The sequence below is a fragment of the Mus caroli genome, chromosome 14 (assembly GCF_900094665.2).
Source record: "Mus caroli chromosome 14, CAROLI_EIJ_v1.1, whole genome shotgun sequence".
NCBI lineage: Eukaryota > Metazoa > Chordata > Mammalia > Rodentia > Muridae > Mus > Mus caroli.
In genome coordinates, this window is record NC_034583.1 from 69,332,638 (window position 1) to 69,353,417 (window position 20,780).

The 20,780-nt window shown below is 39.8% G+C and overlaps 1 protein-coding gene across 4 annotated transcripts in view; it reads right to left on the minus strand.

Moving 5' to 3' along the window:
* Positions 1-13,163: 13,163 nt before the first annotated feature.
* Positions 13,164-20,780, minus strand: part of Akap11 (A-kinase anchoring protein 11) — a 43,936-nt gene continuing 36,319 nt past the window's right edge. For all 4 annotated transcript variants that reach the window (XM_021181527.2, XM_029468779.1, XM_029468778.1 and 1 more), the window contains 2 exons: positions 19,066-19,226; positions 13,164-16,174 (listed from right to left, as the gene is read on the minus strand). In XM_021181527.2, the coding sequence (XP_021037186.1) occupies positions 16,034-16,174; positions 19,066-19,226 (302 nt within the window). In that variant the 3' untranslated portion in view covers positions 13,164-16,033. The remainder of the gene's footprint in view (positions 16,175-19,065; positions 19,227-20,780) is intronic.

Here is a 20,780-nt window from a genome sequence, read left to right on the forward strand (position 1 = left end):
ACTCCATGAATCATCCCAACCCAGTAACCAGGATATTTCCGTCCACAATACCTCAAAACAGACTCAAATGGCAATGGAATAAACTGCACTTCCCAATTTTAATGGCACAAAGTTCATTTGAGTTAAGCAATGACCTCATGCAGGAAGGGGAAGAAAGCAACCTTTAGCTGTATATTACTTCGGTGGGTATGTTTCAAGTAGTGTATTTTGGACCTAGGAGGCCCATAGAACCACCAGAGATCTTTCACATCCATGCCAGGGCTGTCAGGAATCAACTGATAATATTCTCAAATATCTGTGCAAGGATAACTTGTTGCTGAAGCAAGGTATTTCTGGTATTTAAAAGTGTTTCTAAGTAGAAAACCATTAACTAAAATTAATTAACTAGCATAGCTCCCAGGCCCAGTAAATGTAAACATTAGCAGCTGTGATAATAGGATTAAGGGATGTGAAATTGATCATGGAGCAAATCAGAGAATCAAAATTTCAGAAATGAAGTCAGTCTTCTAATTCTGAGCTTCCCATAGTTTTCTTTGCACCTGCTGGGAGACTGTCACAGACGTAAAGTAGAGGCTATCTGTGGTTATTGCTTGATATTTGGTCTATAACTAAACAAGCTGCCTTCTACTTATTCTTTTTGACATTTTTTCGTTTCTGGAAATGGTAAATGACCCCATCCTTGAAGGGAAAGATGGAACCACAAATGCTGGTCAAAAAGGGGAAAACTCAGTTGCTGCATCCCATGTTCTATTAGACTATGTTTTCTAGATCCTTCGGGGACAACTGTGTCCAAATGAAATTGCCAGCTTTTGACCTGTCAAAAGACTTTCCAGGATCAGCAACACTGATAATGCATGCCCTGTTAATAACTTCTGAGCATGTGCTGGACATTCTGTTGTCTGGTGAGGGCGTAAAGACTTCTATGCTCCAGGACAAGAGGACACAGGAAACCTGCCTCTTATCTCTCAGGGATTTGGCATTATTGCTCTGTTCAATAGAATTAATGTGTGGGCTGGGAATGTAAGCCACAGCTGCCCTTTAAAGTTTAGCAGTCATGTTTTTAAATGTGTTTTTAAATGAAACAAAATTAATGTGTTTTATTTCATCTAAACAACCAATTCCAAATAATGCTATTTCAATATGAATAAATTATTAAAGGGGTTCATTTTTTGTTTTGTTTTGTTTTTTTTACTTTTGTTTTCACACTAAAGCTTTGGAATCTATTTGCATTTGGTATTTACAGCACTCCTTGGTTTGGACTGGTCACATTCCAGGCAGTCAGCAATCTCACACACATGGCTAGTGGCTAACATATTGAACTTGCAAATCACACAACCTTGGCACCTTAATATGCAGTTTTGGAGGTTAGAAATCTAACACAGATCTTGCTGTGTTCCCTGGGGTGGAGGTGGCAGCGGGAGGGGGTGGGGTGGGGGCAGGGGGCAGGGGGCAGGGGCGTGCAAAGGGAGCTCCCTCTCCAGACTCTCCCAGAATCCATTTTCACCCTTGCTCCAGTTACCAATGGCCACTGCTCTTGTTGACTCAAAGCCTTCCTCGGCCTTCACAGCTAGGTATCACATCCCTCTCAATCCCTGGTTTTGCAATCACATAGTGCAAAGCCCAGAGCTGGTTAAGGCTCTCCCAATTTAAGGAGATTCATTGAACTCTCATAGATAGTTCAGGTTAAGTTCCCCCTATCAAGGTCCTTAACTCCATGACATGTGAAAGCAGAAGGATCAGGAGTTCAAGACCACTCTCATCTACAGTCGGCTGGAGGTCAACCTGGGCTACACGGTGCTCCATCTCAAGAAAAAATAAGTAAATGAAGGCAGGGTGTAGTAGTGCATACCTTTAATCCCAGCACTGAGGGAGCAGAGCCACTGGCTCTGAGGCCATCCAGGTCCATAAAATTAGTTCCAGGTCAGTTGGGGCTACACAGAAAAATCCTATCTCAAACAAACAAAAATAAATAAATGAATGAATAAATAAATAAATAAAACTTTACCATATAAGGTAGCAGATTCAAAGATTCCAGGGTTATGTATTTGGGCATATTAGAGGCAAACATTATTCTGCCAACTACAAATAATGTTCTGTTTTAACTTATTTGCATTATAAAGAGCGATGGCTCAGTGGGTAAAGGTATTTGACACCAAGTCTGGTGACCTGAGTTCAATCCCCAGTTCCCACACAGGAGGAGGGAACACTTATTGTCAGCTGTCCTTTGACTTCCACATACTTGCACACATGCAATTTTTAAAAATGTAGTAAAATAATAAAAATATAAGTGCTAAAATCAAGAATTGAAATGGGGCTACATGGGTAGGTACTGCGCTGTTCTCTTCAGCTTGGCTGGTAGAGCAAAGACTCCCTGCTTTAAGTAATAATCACATTCACGAAGTTTTAACTATATTCCCAGTATACATTTCCCCCCTCCTGCATGCTACTGACCAACCAAACAAAATTTAATATCTTCTAGATCCCAGCATGTATCACATGTATCAGTCCTGAAACGCATTTACGAGCACATGGTAAGATGAATTTGGACAGAAGACAATAGTAAAGGGATCCTTTTATTATGAATTTATGTTGAATCCTTTTATCGCGTTGGAAGTACATGAAGAATGGCTCACCTTTCACAGAACAAAGCCATGAATCCAACAAAATAATGAAGCAAGAACCAAAATGAAGTGTAGTTTAAAAAAAAAAAAAAAAAGATCGGTATTGTTGAGGCCAGAGCACAAGTCATGTAAGGATGCAAAAGCTATGAGACAATAGCAGGTTTGTCCACACTGCCTTTCAGTGCTCCTTACTGCAACCATGGATGAAGACTATCACCTGGACCATGGTTTTGGCTCCTTTCAAAAGCAAAGTCAAGAAACCAAAACGTCTTAGAGAAGGCACTCTAGCCCATGAAGGCCAGCGAGTTCCCTTCAGAGAGGACGGACAGACGCTGAGGTGCAGTGTGCAGGGTGCACTGTATCTGAGCTCACCTGACCATGCACAGGGCCGCTCTGACTCTCCCTCTGCAGGATGCCTGGCGCCACAGGCTGGCCCACACCGGGTGGTGCTGCTCAGATAAGAATTTTGTGACCAAAGCAGCAGCTCTGCCCTGAAACTGAAGCTGAACTTGGGCAGAGAAAGGCTTCCTTTTAGTAACTTAAGAAGAAAACGCTCCGATTGTGACTGGGGATGGAAATACGCCAGCAAAAGAAGACCTGAAAATATAGGCTAAATTAGGAACCGGCCTAAAGCTGGAGACTAAGGAAGGCTCACTCTAGAGAGGGAGCTTTGGTGTATTGTAAGCTATAGGCTGTGCTGCGGTACCACCCTCAGGCACACAGGAACACTGCAGCTTCAGGAGCACAGTCAGCATCCAGGCTGGGGCATGGCTTGGTTTGCCCTGTTCCAAAGGCTCCCTTTTATTACGCTGAAACACTATGTGCTCCCAAGTTGTCACAAGTACTACCTCAAGTGAACTATGAAGGACAAGCTGCAGGGTGTCTGTGGGAAGGCAGCGTGTCCGCACAGCAGCCATCCAGTCCTGTTAGCTCTGTGACCAATCCAGCCTGGCTGGAGGCAGCTAGGAACCACCAGTGAGAGCCGAGTGCCAAAATACCACTGTGGCTGGCTACCCAGAGCGCCAACCCCTCAGTTCTGAGTCTCACAAGCTAGCCTTGGCTATCAATCAGCACGGCTACTCATGTCCCAAGACCACAGTGGCCAGGGCGCAACTTTGCCTTCTCGTTGACAAGGACAGCTTTCCTCTCCTGCCATTTTTTTTTAAGATTTATTTATTATATGTAAGTACCCCGTAGCTGTCTTCAGACACTCCAGAAGACAGAGTCAGATCTCTTTACAGATGGTTGTGAACTACCATGTGGTTGCTGGGAATTGAACTCAAGACCTTCGTAAGAGCAGTCAGTATTCTTACCAGCTGAGCCATCTCTCTAGCCTAAAAGCCTCCTTCGATCCTGTCTGTCTGTGCTGGCTACTTTTATGTCAACTTGGCACAAACTAAAGTCATTTGAGAGGAAGGAATCTCAATTTATAAAACACTGTAGGCAAGCCTGTAGGGTATTTTCTTAATTAGTGGTTGATGGGGGAGGCCCAGCTCATTGTGGGTGGGGCCATTCCTGGGCTGGTGAGCCTGGTTCTAGCAAGCAGTAGGGAGCAAACGAGTAAGCAGCATTCCTTCAGACTCTGGATCAGCTCCTACCTCCAGGTCCCTGGCCTGTTTGAGTTGCTGTCCTGACTTCCTTCAGTGATGAACAGCACTATGGAAGGGTAAGGCAAATAACCCTTTCCTCTCTAAGTGACTTTCATCATGGTGTTTCATCACAGCAATTATAACCCTAAGACACTATCCAGCCCTACCACCTCTTCCTCCAATCCATTATCTTTACAGGACATTTTTGTGTTCCTTCCAACCTCAGAGCTGACCCAGGTTTGGAGTTCGGGTCTCTATTCAGGTAGATGTAGGACCGAGGCATTACGGTAGAGGCAGCGTCGTCTTGGCCTGTGGAAGAGGACTAGCAGCCAGAATGTGTACTTTTGTGAGGATGCCATTTAGGAAGTATAGAGATAGTGTTTTTAATTTTAATAGTTTTCAGTTGTAGTTAAACCTCTTCAGCTTTCTTTTTATTCATTTCATTTTTTTAACAAAAATTTCAGAAGCTATCTAACATATCCATGACTTCTTTATACAAATTATCATCTTTTAATTTCCAGGTTTGAGCCAGGTGTGGGATACTTCATCTTGAGTTACTGGTCAGGATGACCTGGAGACCCCTAAAACATCACAAGCAACCGTTATTGTTCTTGGATGCCCACCAGAACTTGATGGTAAGAGCCTTTTGCTGAGAACACTCTACACTTTGTTCCTACTACATGCAGAAACCAAGCTGGCACTGACCCGGCAGCTTCCTCCCTGCCCTCTAGCTTTAATAGTACCACGGAAGTTTTATAAAGGCTGCTGGAGGAGAAAACCTGCGCACACAGTGAGCTAAATGAAGACTAGCCTGACAAGACACTACTGTGGTATGTGTATATGATACTGTGGTATATGTATATGTGGTAGTGATATGACAGTTATAAACAAATCACTGTCTGAGTGGCTTTACAGCTAGTTCCATGGAAGGAAATATATGCTTGGTACCGTCAATCTAACCAAGAGGCCATGGCTGGGAGCTCAGAGCCTAGAGGTAAACCCAATGTTATTTTCCTAAGTGAGCAAAGTGTCAAACTGCCCTCAGTAGATTAGTTTGATGTCACTTTGACACAAGCTAAAGGTATCAGAGAGGGAGAAAAGCTTCAATTGAGAAATTGTCTCCATAAGATCCAATGTAAGGCATTTTTTAAAATTAGTTATCAATGGGAGAGGGCCTAATCCATTGTGGGAAGTGCTATGCCTGGGCTGGTGGTCTTGTTCTGTAAGAAAGCAGGCTGCGCAAGCCATGGGAGCCAGGCAGCAGCACTCCTCCATGGCCTCTGAATCAGCTCCAGCTCCCAGCTTCCTGCCTGGGTTTTTTTTTTTTTTTTTTTTTTACTAATGTGGATAAGTGTCTTTATTTTTATGTAAGGGATTAAATCTTAGAATTTGGTTTCAAGCAGTCACTTTGAGTGGCTCACAATTAATTTCCCCTAACAACAGCTCCAGGGGGTCTGATGCCCTCTTCAAGCACATGCACACATATGTATATGTATACACACACAAACAAACACAGAGAAATCAAAATAACATTAATCTTTTAAAAGGTATTAAATCTTGGTTGATTATTTTATACGGAAGGGCCCAGAACAACTTGAAATGGTTTTTAGAGTTGGTTGGTATTTTTATTTAATATTCTTCAGTGCTGAGAATGCTGCTTCAAATAAGAATATAGTAATAATGGCAGAGGCATGATTAATGGTAACTCAGCAGTTATATGAAATTCTGTTCTGATCTGAAGTTGTAACTCATTTAATGATTCTTTAAAAAATGAAACTCAAGTTAGTGACTCAAACAGCAAATTTAAAACGCAAATATTCTGATATAGTATAAGCTAAAGATATGCTGATTAAATAGTTACATACTGAGGAATGATAACAGGAAAATGCAAAAGTGNTTTCCTTCTATGATTAAGCCAACATGCTTCTGCGAGTAGAAAACCCTGTGTGTACAGTTGAAACACTCATTCATCATGCACAACAGCCTCAAATTCGAGCACAGTGCTTCAGGCAATGTGCATGGACATTGTGGAATGAATGCCCAGCACAGAGCATGCAAAACATTCATGTGGTATGTTCAGAGGAAGGGCTGCCATGAACCTGTGTGACACCATCCTGCCTGGTTTGAGTTCCTGTCCTGATGTCCTGCAGTAATGAATAATGAGGCAAATAAACCCTTTCTTCCTCAACTTACTTTTGATCATGCTATTTCATCACAGTAACAGACACCCTAGGCCACCCACAGATTAGTGCAGCTCTTGGTCCCCATCAGAGAAATTTTCTAACTGCTGTAGTGGACCGCACTTAATACAGAAACTCAAAAGTGGTCAAATTGTGAAAAATGTCTCAGGAGCCTTTGATCATCTACTGTGACATTCTCTACTCCCAAAGCTCAGGGAATATAGTGAAGAGGGGATGGAAAACCCTAAGAGCTACCGGCCAGGGTGAAAGTGTTCTAGCCATGACAGGACCACTGGATTTACAAACTCACGGAAGCAGTAGTTGGCTTTAAAAGACAAGCCAGTCACCATTACAGCACAGATGGGGCAGGGGCTCTTGAGAGATGATAGATCCTAAGAAAACGTACTTGTTCTTTAAGGATAAGGTCCTTGGTAGGCTGACCACACACCACTGGATATCCTTACACACATACATTAATGAACAGTACAAACTGTACCTGGTGAGTTATTTTGTTTTGTTCTGTTTTTTTTTTTTTTTAAGTTGGCAGAGGAAATAAAAGGTGGCATGTGGATCCAGGAGAAATTATGGAGAGGAATGTGGTTGGAGTATGATCAAAATGCATTATATGTATGAAGGCTGCAAACATGAGCACAAACACATTTAAACCACAATATAAAGCTTTTAAAATATAATTTGAAAAGAATTATCCAGGGCACACCCTTCATAGTTTATTACTACTGCTTCGGACACTTGTGCTGTATATCCCTCCTTTTCTCACCTGTACAGGAAGTTACCCTGGATTCTCTATTAATCTTCTCCAACATTCATATACCAATATAACTCTCATTCATATATATGTGTGTGTGTGTGTGTGTGTGTGTGTGTGTGTGTGTGTGTGCATACATGTCTACACATACACATGACTATCAAGTTATGTGTCTAACGCTATTTACCATCATGTTTGGTTTTTATCTGTTTGATTCTTCTATGTTTTTTATACCTGTGATGTTTTTGCTATGTTGTGTTCCAGACTGATGCATATAGCTGTACCATTTTTTTTCTATTTTAAATTCCATTAGATGAATACAGTCATTCCTCCATGCCTGTGATTGGTTCTAGGTTTCCCTGTGGACACCAGCATCCTAAGATATGTAAATTCTTTTTATAAGTGTCATATTTGCATATAGCCTATGTGCATCCTCCTACATACTTTAAATCTCTTCTAGATTGCTTATAATACCCTTTAAATAATTACTCAACAGCACTGTTTAGGAAAATAGAATTCTACATGTTAGCTGCAGATGCCACTTTTCTGTATCTTGGTCCCCAGTTATTTCTCCAATGCAGAACTCTCAACAAGTACAAGGGGAAGACAACTGTGTATCAACATTTGTTGATAAATATTATAGATTTGTCTGTTGATAAATATCCTGTTTTCCTGTTGAGAACAATTCCACTACACATTTTCTTACATACCTCATATACATACACACACACAGTCTCTTTTCTTTGGAGTTTATATGTAACAATTCTGTGTGTCACATGGCATATACAAGTCCAACTTAAGTCATGCCCAATTATCTTCCAAAGTGGTTTGACTAATATGTACTTTCATAAACTGGATCCTCCCAAAACACACACACACACACACAGAGAGAGAGAGAGAGAGAGAGAGAGAGAGAGAGAGAGAGAGAGAGAACGCTTATTGAGGAAGACTCCCAGGAACAACTGTGAGGAAACAGGAATTTGAGATTCAGATCTGGCATCTTCTTTATTTTTGAGGGGTATGCAATTTCTTTAAATTCTTATTTTTTAGTAATCCCTTGACAACCCCATACATAAACACAAAAGGTATCTTGATCATATACACCCCTAACATCCCTCCCACTCCCCCAGTTCCCCAATACTACCCCTCCCACCTTTAGGTCCTCTTGATTTTTTTCTTTTTTATAATTCTACTGACCCCAATCATGAACTATATGAACATGGGCAAATACTCCCATTGAATCATCCACCCCTTGAGCTACCAACAGCAAAATAGCTCATCAGTTTGAGATAGAACCTCAAGAGCCCTTGCTTCATCCATGCTGGAATTGTCTTGATCATGTGCAAGCAACTGCCGCTGCTATTGAGTTATTAAGTGTAGTGGCCATGCAATGACCATACCATATACAGGAGACAGCCTTTATCTTCATCTTCTGGCTTACTCTTCCAGCTCCCTCTCCCACTGCCCCTGAGCCATGGAGGGTTGATACAGCAACTTAGGACTGGCACTCACAGCCTCCCATTCTCAGCAGCCTAACTCATATTGAGGCTTTTACAGTGGTATGGCTGGATTCTTTTTCTCCCTTTTAGTTCAGATACATTTTTCTCTACAAATTTTTAATACAACTTCTTTTTTTTTTTTACTAATCACTTTAGACATTTTAGCTTCCTTATTCAGTAATCCAGAAAAAGTAGAAATACATGCATGCATGCATCCCTAGAAAATACAGGTTTTGAGTTTTCTTATGTTAAGTCTATGCATGGTTGTTTCTGTAATTTTTGCACCAATCTTTTCCATTATTTAGGACTTTTTTTCCTTTTTCTGAACTACACAAATTTGACCCTTCTCCCTTAACAAACTTACATCACTTCTTTTTATATATCCACCCCATTACTGACTTTCTGAAAACTATTCTGTGTAATTTTTTCCAATTCACTAATTCTCTCTTAGCTGTGTCTACTCTGCTGTCAAACACAAATGCCAAGTCTCAATGATTTTACCTCACATTTAAAAAGATTCTTTTGCTTAAAAAACTATTTACCTTGTTACATATATAAGCTTTTGGGGATTTACCTATATGATAAAATTCATTGTTTTAAAATACTCAATTCAATGAATTTTTGTATATTCAAAGAACTGGATAACATCATCAGATCTAATTCCAGAACTATCTCATCACACCTAATGAAACCCTGTAGCACTTAATGGTCACTCCCCGTTGCCTTCTTCCCCAGGCTCCCAGCAAACACTAACCTAACGTCTGCAGTCTGCTTCTGCCTCAAGTCCTGGGACTAAAAGGGTGCACCACAACCACTCAGATCCTGTCAGGTCCTGTCTTAAAAGCATCAAACACAACTACTTTATATCCTAATGCCGGACTGAGTGGGCTCCAATTCGGTCACTCTCACTCATGGTTTTACAGTTCTTTTTCTAAAAACAAAACAAAACAAAACAAAAACCAAAAATAAACCCTAAAACTTATTTCTCATTTTTCTATCTTTTTATGGTTTGGATTTGAAAATGAGCTCCTTAAGTTTTTTGTTTTGTCTTTGACAGGCATGGAGAGTTAACGGAAAAATGTTAAAGCAACAACCTGCTTTGAACATTCTAAACCACCCACTTAGGGTCAACTGAGGCTACAGGCTTACATGGAACTAGCTTATGAACTCTGGGGTGGATGTGTCTCTCTCTGCCTTTATTCACTACTAAGGTTGAACAGAAACTTGCAGAGTTCTTTTTTTTCCCCGCCTGCCCTACTAACTCTCCTCCTGTAAATATAGTCTCTTTTCTAAACCTAAATTATTCAGGCTTAAGATGGAATCTTGCTATGTAGCTCAGGTTGGCCTGGAACTCAGAAATGACCCTCCCTTCTCCAAGACTCAGGAACTAAGGCAAGAAAAGCTCTAGCTAGGAGACTAGCCTGGGAACTCCCATGGGAGTTCCTGTTTCAAAACAAAACCAAGCACCACTTCCACGCACAGGTTTAAGAAACAGGGCCAAGACACAGAGTTTGACTTTCCAGATGCAGTGAGAACCTATCCTGGGACAAGGGCAACCATCATTCATCTCCTATCTATTACTATTATTATTATTATTATTATTATTATTATTATTATTATTGTTATTATTATTACATTGCCACTGACAATCTGACCAGTGCTCCTGAGCATTCAAATTAGTAAAACTGGCAACTCCAAGCATAATTTAAACATAGCATCTCCTCATGAGTACTTACCTTAAAAGAGCTTATATCAGCTAAAAGTTATCAGCAGGCCTCTATAAACCAGGTCAGCCTTGGTCCAACAGGTGTATCAGTGGGTACAGGTACTTGCTGCCATGCCTGGTGACCTGCACTTGTGACCCAGAACCCACAACAGGGAAGAGAATCACCTCCCACAGACTGTTCTCTGATTTCAACATGAATGCTATGGCCCCAACATAAAAATGTGGGGATGGGGGGGTTGCATTTGTTTTTCCAGTTCAGTCTTAACCACATACTACAAAAGAAACCCATTCCAGTGTTTACTTAAAAGAGGATGGGTACAGAGGGAAGAGCCAAAATCAAACACCTCAATCTTGGGGCGTAAGTCCTTTTTTTTAAGTCTTTTTTTTTAAATTAAAATTTGTATTAGTTTTTAAACTCAAAAGTGTACAGGCACACGTGTGTGTGCGTGTGTGTGTGTGTGTGTATGTGTGTACTTGTGTATGAGGACAACTTTGTGAATCAGTTCTCTCCTTCCACCTTGACATCAGACCTGAAACTGAACTCAAGTTTTCAGGCCTTGTTCCATAAGCAAGTTTCCCATCTCACTGGGCCTTGAATTCCCTCTCAAATGTTCCTTTGTTCCAATCTACAAGTTTTCATCCTCGGCCTGTACAACAGGAGTAAAGTCAGTGTATGACAACTGCAAAATTACAAAGGATGAGGAAAAGAGATGTCCCCTGCATTCTTCATGGCTTGCACAACGTCACGAGCACTGAGCAGCTTTCAGGACCGTCCCTTTCTCTTCTCACAACACAGGACAACATGTGGTACTTACCCTTGCATATGCAATCTCTCACACTTAGAGAACCGTGTAGATACTTCAAGCCCTCACCGCATCCTCAATTCTGTACTCCCAAGAAAACAAGTCCTAAGTGGTCCCCTGACTTAAACCATTCAAAACCCTTTTGCTACATGTCTTACCTTTAGGTCCATTCTCTTCTTGGAATCCTCCTTAGTGTGTTTAACACCCAAGGCTATGTGTCTGCCCTTATTCCCAAACATTTTGAAGCACGAATGAGCTCTTTTCCAGCTTCTGGGTATTAAATGCTCATCAGGCAACAATTGTACTTGTATGGCCCTACAATGCATTACATGCATGTTCAAAATCACAGGATGGCCGGGCGTGGTGGCACACGCCTTTAATCCTATCGCTTGGGAGGCAGAGGCAGGCGGATTTCTGAGTTCGAGGCCAGCCTGGTCTACAAAATGAGTTCCAGGACAGCCAGAGCTACGCAGAGAAACCCTGTCTCGAAAAAAAAAAAAAAAACAAAAAAAAAAAAAAAAAAAAAAAAAAAAAAACAAAAAAAACAAAACAAAACAAAAAAACCCAAAATCACAGGATGTATAATACTAAGAGTAAACCTTAATAGAACTCATGGGCCTTAGCCAGTAACAGCATGTAGGCTCAGAGATGGTAGTATGCTTCATTCTCACATGTGGCAGTGAGGAGGAGGTGTGAGGTGTAAGTGAATCAACTGTACTTTCAGCTCAAATTTTTTCTCTATACCCTGTATTTCTAAAAAATAAAAAGCATTGAAATTTTACTAGTAAAATCTCATTATAAACTTAACCCACACCTTCACATTCATCAATACTTGTTTTCTCCATTTTCCTGTTCACACTGATGTAATTGTAGAGCTGCACTACTCTGCTAGCATGTCTGCTAATACCTACAACCAAGAGCTAACTTTCACATCCACCTATGTGTCAGGGCTATGATGTCTGTAGACTACCAAGGAATGCTGAAGCCAGATGAGAAGAATTTCAGAATCATGCACACGTGTTGAGGCAATAGCCTTCAACTTGCATTAAATCCAAAATGAGCAGCCTAGCTTTTAGGTCTCCTATATTACCCATTAAAGGCATCTCTGAAATAGATAGAATCCAGTATTCAACTAAAAATATTTCTAATTTCTCTTGTCCTCAAAATCCATGATATCAGCACATAGCTCCTTTTATGTCTTCCAACATACCAGTCTTGAATGCCTTTGTTTTAGTTCAGCAAAGAATGAATAGGATGCTACAGAAGGAAAACCATGGCTTGACATTTCTTAAATTTATTGAATAATTTTTGGCTGGGAGAGGAAAGATCACAGGCTTGAACAAGAGTAAAGACAAAAGAACAATTAACTGCAAATTATTACAAAAGTAAGTTCTGAAACATTTTTTGAGCCACCGCTAAATAAAACTTTAGTGCATCTTGAAATTCCAAGTTTGGTAAATGAACATTAAATTACTCAAGAGCAAAAAGAGGAGTTACTATTACATAGTATAAGACCTTAGTGCACTAAATGAGCAAACTCAAATAAATGGCCACAATTATTCAAAGTTACTTCTACTAAATATTCATTAAGTGAACAAGAATGCAGATTGCTTGGAACACAGCACAAGTAACTGAAGGCAGCAAATCCAGCAACATCTAAACCTGGCATTAAATAGTATCCAAACCATACAACAGACTGTAATAGGAGCCTGCAGAACTGCAGTTCTAACTCTATGAAAGGAATGTACAGATGGTCAAAATAAATAAATAGAGAGGCAGGAGTGACCAGCACCGCGTCTGTGTGTGCAGAGCAGGCGCACAGTAAACAAGGGGTGCCTACAGGGCTTGTGCTGAAGAGCCACGCGCACTTGACTTGAGTACGCCACTTCCAATTCCAACAGACACTCCCACAGTTCTCATGTGCTGCTGACAGGCAGACATGATTTTAAGTGGAGAGCATTTTCCCTACCCGTGTGTGGACCCAACATATTTAAACTCTGTGTAAAGATTTCTTTGAAAAATTACAAAATAATACATTGACTAGAAGCTGCTGCAAGTAGCTGTGGAGAAACACTACTGGTGGACAGCAGGTAACCACGAGGCTCTGGACAAGGATGGAGAGCATGCACCACCACTGTCAGAGCTGCCCGCTGTCACATGGGCCAACTCGTCACTTTCCACACAGTGCACTCAGTCTATAGCTTCCCACCAGCAATATAAGTCCTTTGCTAAGCGGAGTTAGAGTAGCATGAACTGAATTAATTCACATTAAATATCTCTAGGGGTAAATGAAGCATTTCTGAAAGTACAAAGGTACTACAGGTGTTCACGGAAGGCTGTCATAATGTTAGATTACACCACAAGGAGGCAGCTCATCTCTACTGCCATTTCTTCTGTGGGTGTTTTGTTGGTTGGTTTTTCTGGCAGAGGTCTCTGTCTGTGGATCATAGAATACCTTTAAAACTGGTGAATCAAGAATCAGCTCATTGCACATCACAACTTTTTAACAATTTTGAGTAAATTGTATTTCATTAGGAGCAAAATGCATATGACAGTATACAAATTCCAATATAAATATGTCAAGAAATCTGTGATAAGATGGAGCATCTCAACAGAGATGCTCCAAAGACAAAGTGCTTTAAAGCAGCCTCCTTTCCCCTGTGTCCGGCCCACAGGACTGCTCTACACTCAAACGCTTTCTTTAAGGAAGGTCAAGCTACACTTCTGCGCATCCTGCCGATACTTCTGTTTTCCGTGTCCCTGCACAGAACCGATGCAATGTGAGGTCCACTCTGTCTATGTTGCACTGAATGAAGAACACTGAGTGAGCGCTGCTTGGCTTCACCAGAATGCAAAGGAACCAGGAGCAGAGTTAAAGCTCAGCTCAACTACACCAGCAACTGAAACAGGAGCTGAGTTAAAGCTTGCCTCAAATAACTCCACCAGCAGCTGAAACACACCTGGGCACTTTCAGCTTTAGAAAACCAACATTGTCATTTGCACCTCAAAGAAATTTAGAAGTCAGTTTTACTGTTAATCTAAGCAATACATATCATGCAAATTACATAAGTTCGGTGTGCTGGTTCCTCATGGAATTGCAGGAGAGTGCACATGGGTATTACTCCCTGCATTTCCCCACTCTGGAAAATACTTGAAGAAACTTTTAAAAATGTATGTTTAAGGCAGGCCCCGTGTCTCTATGTTCAATTGAGGAAAAACTACAGTTTATAATGTAGTTTCAAAATACTTAAATTGTTTCTGGAGTCAAAGCAAATCTGACATCTCTATAAAAATAACTTTACCATAATTACTAATTCAAATTCACCTAAGTCCCCTGATAGGTGCTGTGTCTTCTACTCACTGTAGCCTCTAAAAAAGTCAGAGCTTGAGGAAAAATGAAAATGTAATGAAGAAAAATCACCAGCCCCAAGCAATATGACCTGCTTTAGATTCCAGAATCGGTTAGGGGAGACCCTCCCATCTTCACACATCTCAGACACAGAGACACAGCCTGGTCACCTCACGCAGAGCAGCCTGCAGTCTCTAAAAACACAGTAGGGAATGTAGAGACCAAAAAAGATCATGAGAGGAAACTTTACGAAATAGTCCAGATACATTTTACTGGGGGAGAGGTACTTCTGTGCTGAAATGGCAGTTACAACCTCTTTTGGGGCTACATGACCCCCATCAGACCATCACAAAACACCAATATTTACAAGTAATAGTAGCAAAATTACAGTTATGAAATATCAGCAAAATAATGTTATGGTTGGGGGTCACCACAACATGAGGAACCGTATTAAAGGGTTGCAGTGTTAGGAAGGTTGAGAACCACTTAGATAAAAGAAATTACTCTTGGTGAAGTGAGGTTTTTTTTTTCCTTCTTCAAAAATCCAACATAGAAAATTATTATTAGGCTCCTCTGAATGCATTTCTACATTAAATTTTAAAATTTCAATTTATTTTACAACCTGAATTTTCATTTGTGGAATAAATAAAAAAGACAAAATTCTTACCGCACAATATTTAGACGTTTTATTTAATGTTAATAGTGGTTTTCTAACTAAGAAAACACTAAAATAAAAGAATAAACTAGTAGGAAGGTTAAAGTTTATCCTCGTGCGCGCATGCGCACGCACACATTCTCTCTCTAAAAACCTCCGCCCCCCACTCCTTCTCCTTTCAGAACAATTGGCAGTATTAGCAAATAACATCACTTGATGGAAGGCAAGGGGAACTCATTTATGATGTTCACAGAAACCTAAATCAGTCAGGAGTCTGCTAAGAAATTAAAGGTCTGGGGAAATCTACAAGTACCAATAGCTGAATTAGGGAAATAAAACTGGTTTTAAGGAACAGTACATAAAGAATAAAACTTATCAGAAATAAATAAACAACAAAATATCAGCCTCAGTTTTCTTTCTTGATGTCAGATGACTTATCATTAGACGCCACCTGTTTTCAAAGGAACCAAGGGATAACTTGGGCCAGGCCGGCCGCCTCAGCCCTGTTTGCAGCAGCAGCAGCAGCACTATGTGGATCCAAACAAATGCTGTCAGACAATGCCCCAGCCTCAGGCGGGGTCAGATCGTCCTTCACAGAATATTATCTCAGGGTCAGAACACATACACATGTACAGAAGATTAAGTAAAGAGAATATCTTGACAAAGATTACAAAAGTATGAACTATATACAGTGTAATGACAGAAAGCATTTTAAAAGCTTCTTACTTTCCTCTCAATTCAATTAAAATGTTAATATTCTGCATTTGAATTTTATCCTACATGTAAATCATCAATTTCTTTACTTTCTAAAACAAGCAATAAAACATACTGGTCTGGAGCCTGTTCTAGGCATTCTCTAAAAGCCAATCAAACAGCGACTTGCATCTTTCCTCCCTTGAGGTTTTTTCCACCACTTCGTAGTATTTAAGCACAGCCTGCAGGACATCTCCCACTTTCCATCCTTTCTCTTGTAACTGCTTTGAAAGCTAAGAAAGAAGGATTAACAGAAACATTAACACACATTAACAGAAACTCATTTGAGGCAACAAAATTTTTGTTTTTATCTTTAGGCAAAACTGGAAATCCTGCTGTTTACCATGAAATATTCTTTCCCAGTTATGAGATCTCCCCTCAACCACCGGCGCCCTTTGCCCAAATTAAACATTTTCCTTTCTTAACCTTCAGAAACACATCTCCACAGAATGACACTTCAGGATTGCTAGAAACAGAACCCAAATCTTGGCAGTGGACAGTATGCATGGGAACACAGAGTAACTGTCTACAGGAAAATTCTTTACCTAACTAACACCCGCCACACCCTCAATTAGAAACATAAAATAATAATGACAATGTCAAGGTTAATAAAAGGATGTAGATTTTCCTTTCCACAGCATATAGTGTGATTTATACTCTGGAAAACACTCCACCTCAACAGAAACATGGCTTTCTAAGTTAAGAAATGTAATGTTTCAACAAAAAAAGCAAGCAAAAGAGTAAATGGGGTTTAAGCAAACTCTACCACTGCAAAGCAGAACAGGACCTTATTCATTTTTTTTTGTTTGTTTGTTTACTCAACTAGCTAAGAGTTCTTAAGTTTTAAAAGACCTGTAAAATAAATGTTGAAAAACTATTTTACTAGAAGTGTTCTTTTCTTTAAACAGCTTTGAGATATAATTCATATGCCATGGGTGTTAGCATCACTGAACTGAAAACAACTATCACACAATCAATACTGGATGCTCTTTCCTCACACCAGGAAAAAAGCCCTCTGACTCAGAAGCCCCTCTCCATCCTCCATAGCACCTTCCAGTATGGCACTCATCTACTTGGGGCCTCAGAGCTTTGCCTCTTTGGGGATATTTCATAGAAATGGAACTGTACGCTCTGTGTGTGGTCTTGGGCGGATCATAGGTATCTTGTAGTAAAGCAGGGCTTGGTGCCTCATTACTTTCTACTAACCAACAAAGCTCCTTCTCCATTCATTAGCTGATAAGACAGATGGAGGCTTTTCACTGTTTTGTTCTGGTTTGTTCAAGACAGGGTCTTACTATGACCAGAACTTGCTTGATTTAGACCATGGTGGCCTCAAGCATACAGTAATCCTCTGCTTCTGGTGTGCTGGAATTACAGACCTATCCCACCAAGCCTAACACTTCCCTAACATAAGTAATGTTGCCATAGACATGTCTGAGAAGGTGTCTGTTCCCCCGAGTGTACACCAAGCAGTGAAATGCTGGGTGACATGGTAATGTGTCCTTGGCATTTTGGGGAACTATCAGGTGTTTTCCACCACAGCTTCACCACTTTAGGTTCTCACTAAGAACTTTATGAAGAACGCAGCATCTCGTGTCCTCCCACACTTGCTGTTACCACCTGGACAGTCACCCTGCTGGTGCTAAAGTGTGTAGTGATTTTGATTTGCATTTTCCTAATGGCTAGTAAAGTTGAACACCCTTTCGTGTTTTTATTTTCCAAAGATATGCACTAATAACTCTAAGTCCATTTTAAAACTGTATTATGTGCCTTTTTATTTTTAAAATGAAGTCCTTTGTACATGCTAGGACTAAGAACTTTATAAATACAAAATTATAAACATTTCCTCTCAAATGTGAACTGTCTTCTTGCTTTGTTGGCAAAGTCTTTCAGTACAAGTCATTTATGTAGTTTCTCTTTTACTACCTAATATGTTTATATTTTTTTGAAATACAATTGTATGCCATCTTCTATTTATCCTCAAGGTAATACTGTTTGTTCTATTTAATAATGAAAATGTTAAATTTTAATGTATGATCCAGAAAAACAGAAAGTATTTCTATTATTCTTATTACTACCAAACATAAGCTGTACATGTCTCAACTGTTTCAAATATCCCCATATCCTTATGGAGTCCTAGCTAGACACAATCTCTGAAAGCCAATAGTAAAAATGAGCCGTAAATATAATAAAACCTTGCCATCCACAACTGAGCATTGTAATTGACCCAATCAGGCAAAGATCCCTGGGCTAGGTTACACGATAGCAAGGCCTCCTCCTCTAGCCACCACATGTCAACCCCATGTAGCCGACCGAGGTCTATCTTAAGCCTAAGTTCTAACAATTTCCCTAGCCACATTTCCACTTGATAATTCATTTGAGTATTTCTCCTCCTTCAAACAGAAGTCTCAAGCTAATAAACTCCACTTCGGAGTATTCACATCCTTCACAGACATCTTCGACAATACTATTGTAAATTTTGAACTAGAAAATTGAGTATCTTGGTTTTCCTTTCCTGTCCTTTTTTGATTCATCTATTTGTTTAGTCACTGGACTGTTTTATACTATGGTAAGGTTATAATTTTTCATATGGAAAACTGGGGAAGAACACTCATAACGCTAAAAACTGAAAATACCTACTAACAGTATGCTTGGTGCATACTAAAAAAAAGTATCTAACCTTATTTTGATTTTTCATCGCATCAGCCTTCTATTCACATAAAGATGAGAAAGACCTAATTAATTAGGTACAATTATGAATCACAGAAATAGAATATCTTTTCTTAAGAATTTCTGGAGCTGCTTATTACTGACATCTAACTTCTAGGGTTAGGATGTTAGATTAAGTACTTGTTCTTTACAGTATTATAATTAATCCTTACAAACCTGCAAGGTAAGTTCTCTATGACTCTAATCCCACATGCAATTAAGGAAACTGAGACATTCACTAACTCATCTGCCCAAGGTTATACCTACTGGAAAGTGGCAAATCTAAACCCAACTGTAAGACTCCTACATACTAATATCCTGCAATCAACAAGCATTTGCTAAAGCAACAAAGTCGTTAGGATTATTTAGTGGTGTTACTGTTTCCTCACCAGCACTCTAGAAGGGAGATACTTACTAATATAAACTCCTTCTTTGCAGAGTCCTGAAAATAAAGTTCTGCAACTTCAGCCTCAGAGGCAATGAGCCACTGAAGAATAATCCTTAGCTGCGGGTCTACAGCTCCAGGCTCCATGTCAATGTTCATAATTAGCAGAGTCTTTCCATTTTGCTGCAAATCTAGTAGTAAATTTAAACAATAGGAAGTAAAGTTTATCCGATCAACTTTCAAAACTCTAGTTTTGATTTAAGATTCCAGTGACTGTTTTCCTTAACTATACCATAATGTCAAATAAAGCATTTCTTAAGGACAAAATAATGCTAAAACAAAGGAATATTTTTGATCATTTACTGATGGCACAAATGTAAAATACTATTTGGAGTGAATTTAAGTATAAGACAAAGAGGAACTGTTCTCAGTTTTACTTTCTTGTTAATGAGAATGATGTTTTCAATACAAAGGAGACATTCTAGCTGGATGATGGAACCAATGTCCTGTGAACTAGTGTCATGTTTAACATTCCCACTCAAAGATAACTGAGTACAAGAAGTATCTAGGGCATGCTGCCAGTCCTTAAGCCAGCCGGTATGGACTGATAATGGAAATGTTGGTGAATTTCTTTGTGGTTGATGGACACTTTTCTGTTATAGTATATAAGGCACTCTAGACCACTACTAATCTTTTTTAGAATTTGTGTTACCCTTCTATTCTTAATGTAAAAATTTTGATCCATGTTATACTCAGGAATTTATCTTTTTTTGCCCTTTGTGCCAGTATCGATCAAAGTAAGTGTATGTTGTCTTTCCTATGCAGTCTACATTTAAAATTGTGTATGTGTACTTACATACATTCATGTTTGTGTGAGCCATGAAAGAGAAGTAAGACCCCTGAGAGAAAGAGTAAGGTGACATGAGCAGAGGAAGGGTTGTCCGGCAGGGAGGGAGGACTGTCTGGTAGGGAGGGAGGACTGTCCGGCAGGGAGGAAGGACTGTCTGGTAGGGAGGGAGGACTGTCCGGCAAGGAGGGAGGACTGTCTGGTAGGGAGAAGCAGCAGCCGAAGGAAAGCATGAGGAATGGGGCCAATGGGAAACAGCAATGAGGAAGATGAAAGTGTAATGATACATATTCAGAAATCAACACATGCAATCATTAATCACTTTGTATGTTAAACATAAAAAATTAACTTAGTAAATGGTCTGTATATGTTTATTTGTTCTAAAGGAGGTCTTAAATACTATGGTACAAGATACTGTATGTGAGGCCCTTAGTAAGCCCTGCAGTGTTCCTGGGGTTGGAAGCTGGGTTAGTTAATTCTTTTCTACACTGCTAGGGTTTCCTTGCTTAGGGTCTGCTGGTTACCTGGCCTGATGGGAAACTTCAACAGAGGTCAAGGCTGATGCCACCTAATTAATAAATAAATTAATAAATAGGAAAGAAAGAAGGTTTAAAAAGCAGATATTTACTATTGTAGGAATCCCTAATTTTGAGGCTTTCTGTCAATCTAAACCAATCTATCTTCTAATGGAACAAATTTCAAAAGTTCACTACAACTTCATACATGAGAGATGCCCATCATCTCAAGAGCTAAGGAATGATGCATTTGAATATAATTAACCTCCTGGTTTCTACACAGTAACAGAAGACATTTTCAGCCTACTACTATTTTTTTTAATGAATTATTTTATTTATATTAAGTTGTACCTCTTCTCTTAATTATTCCTCAACAAAGTTAG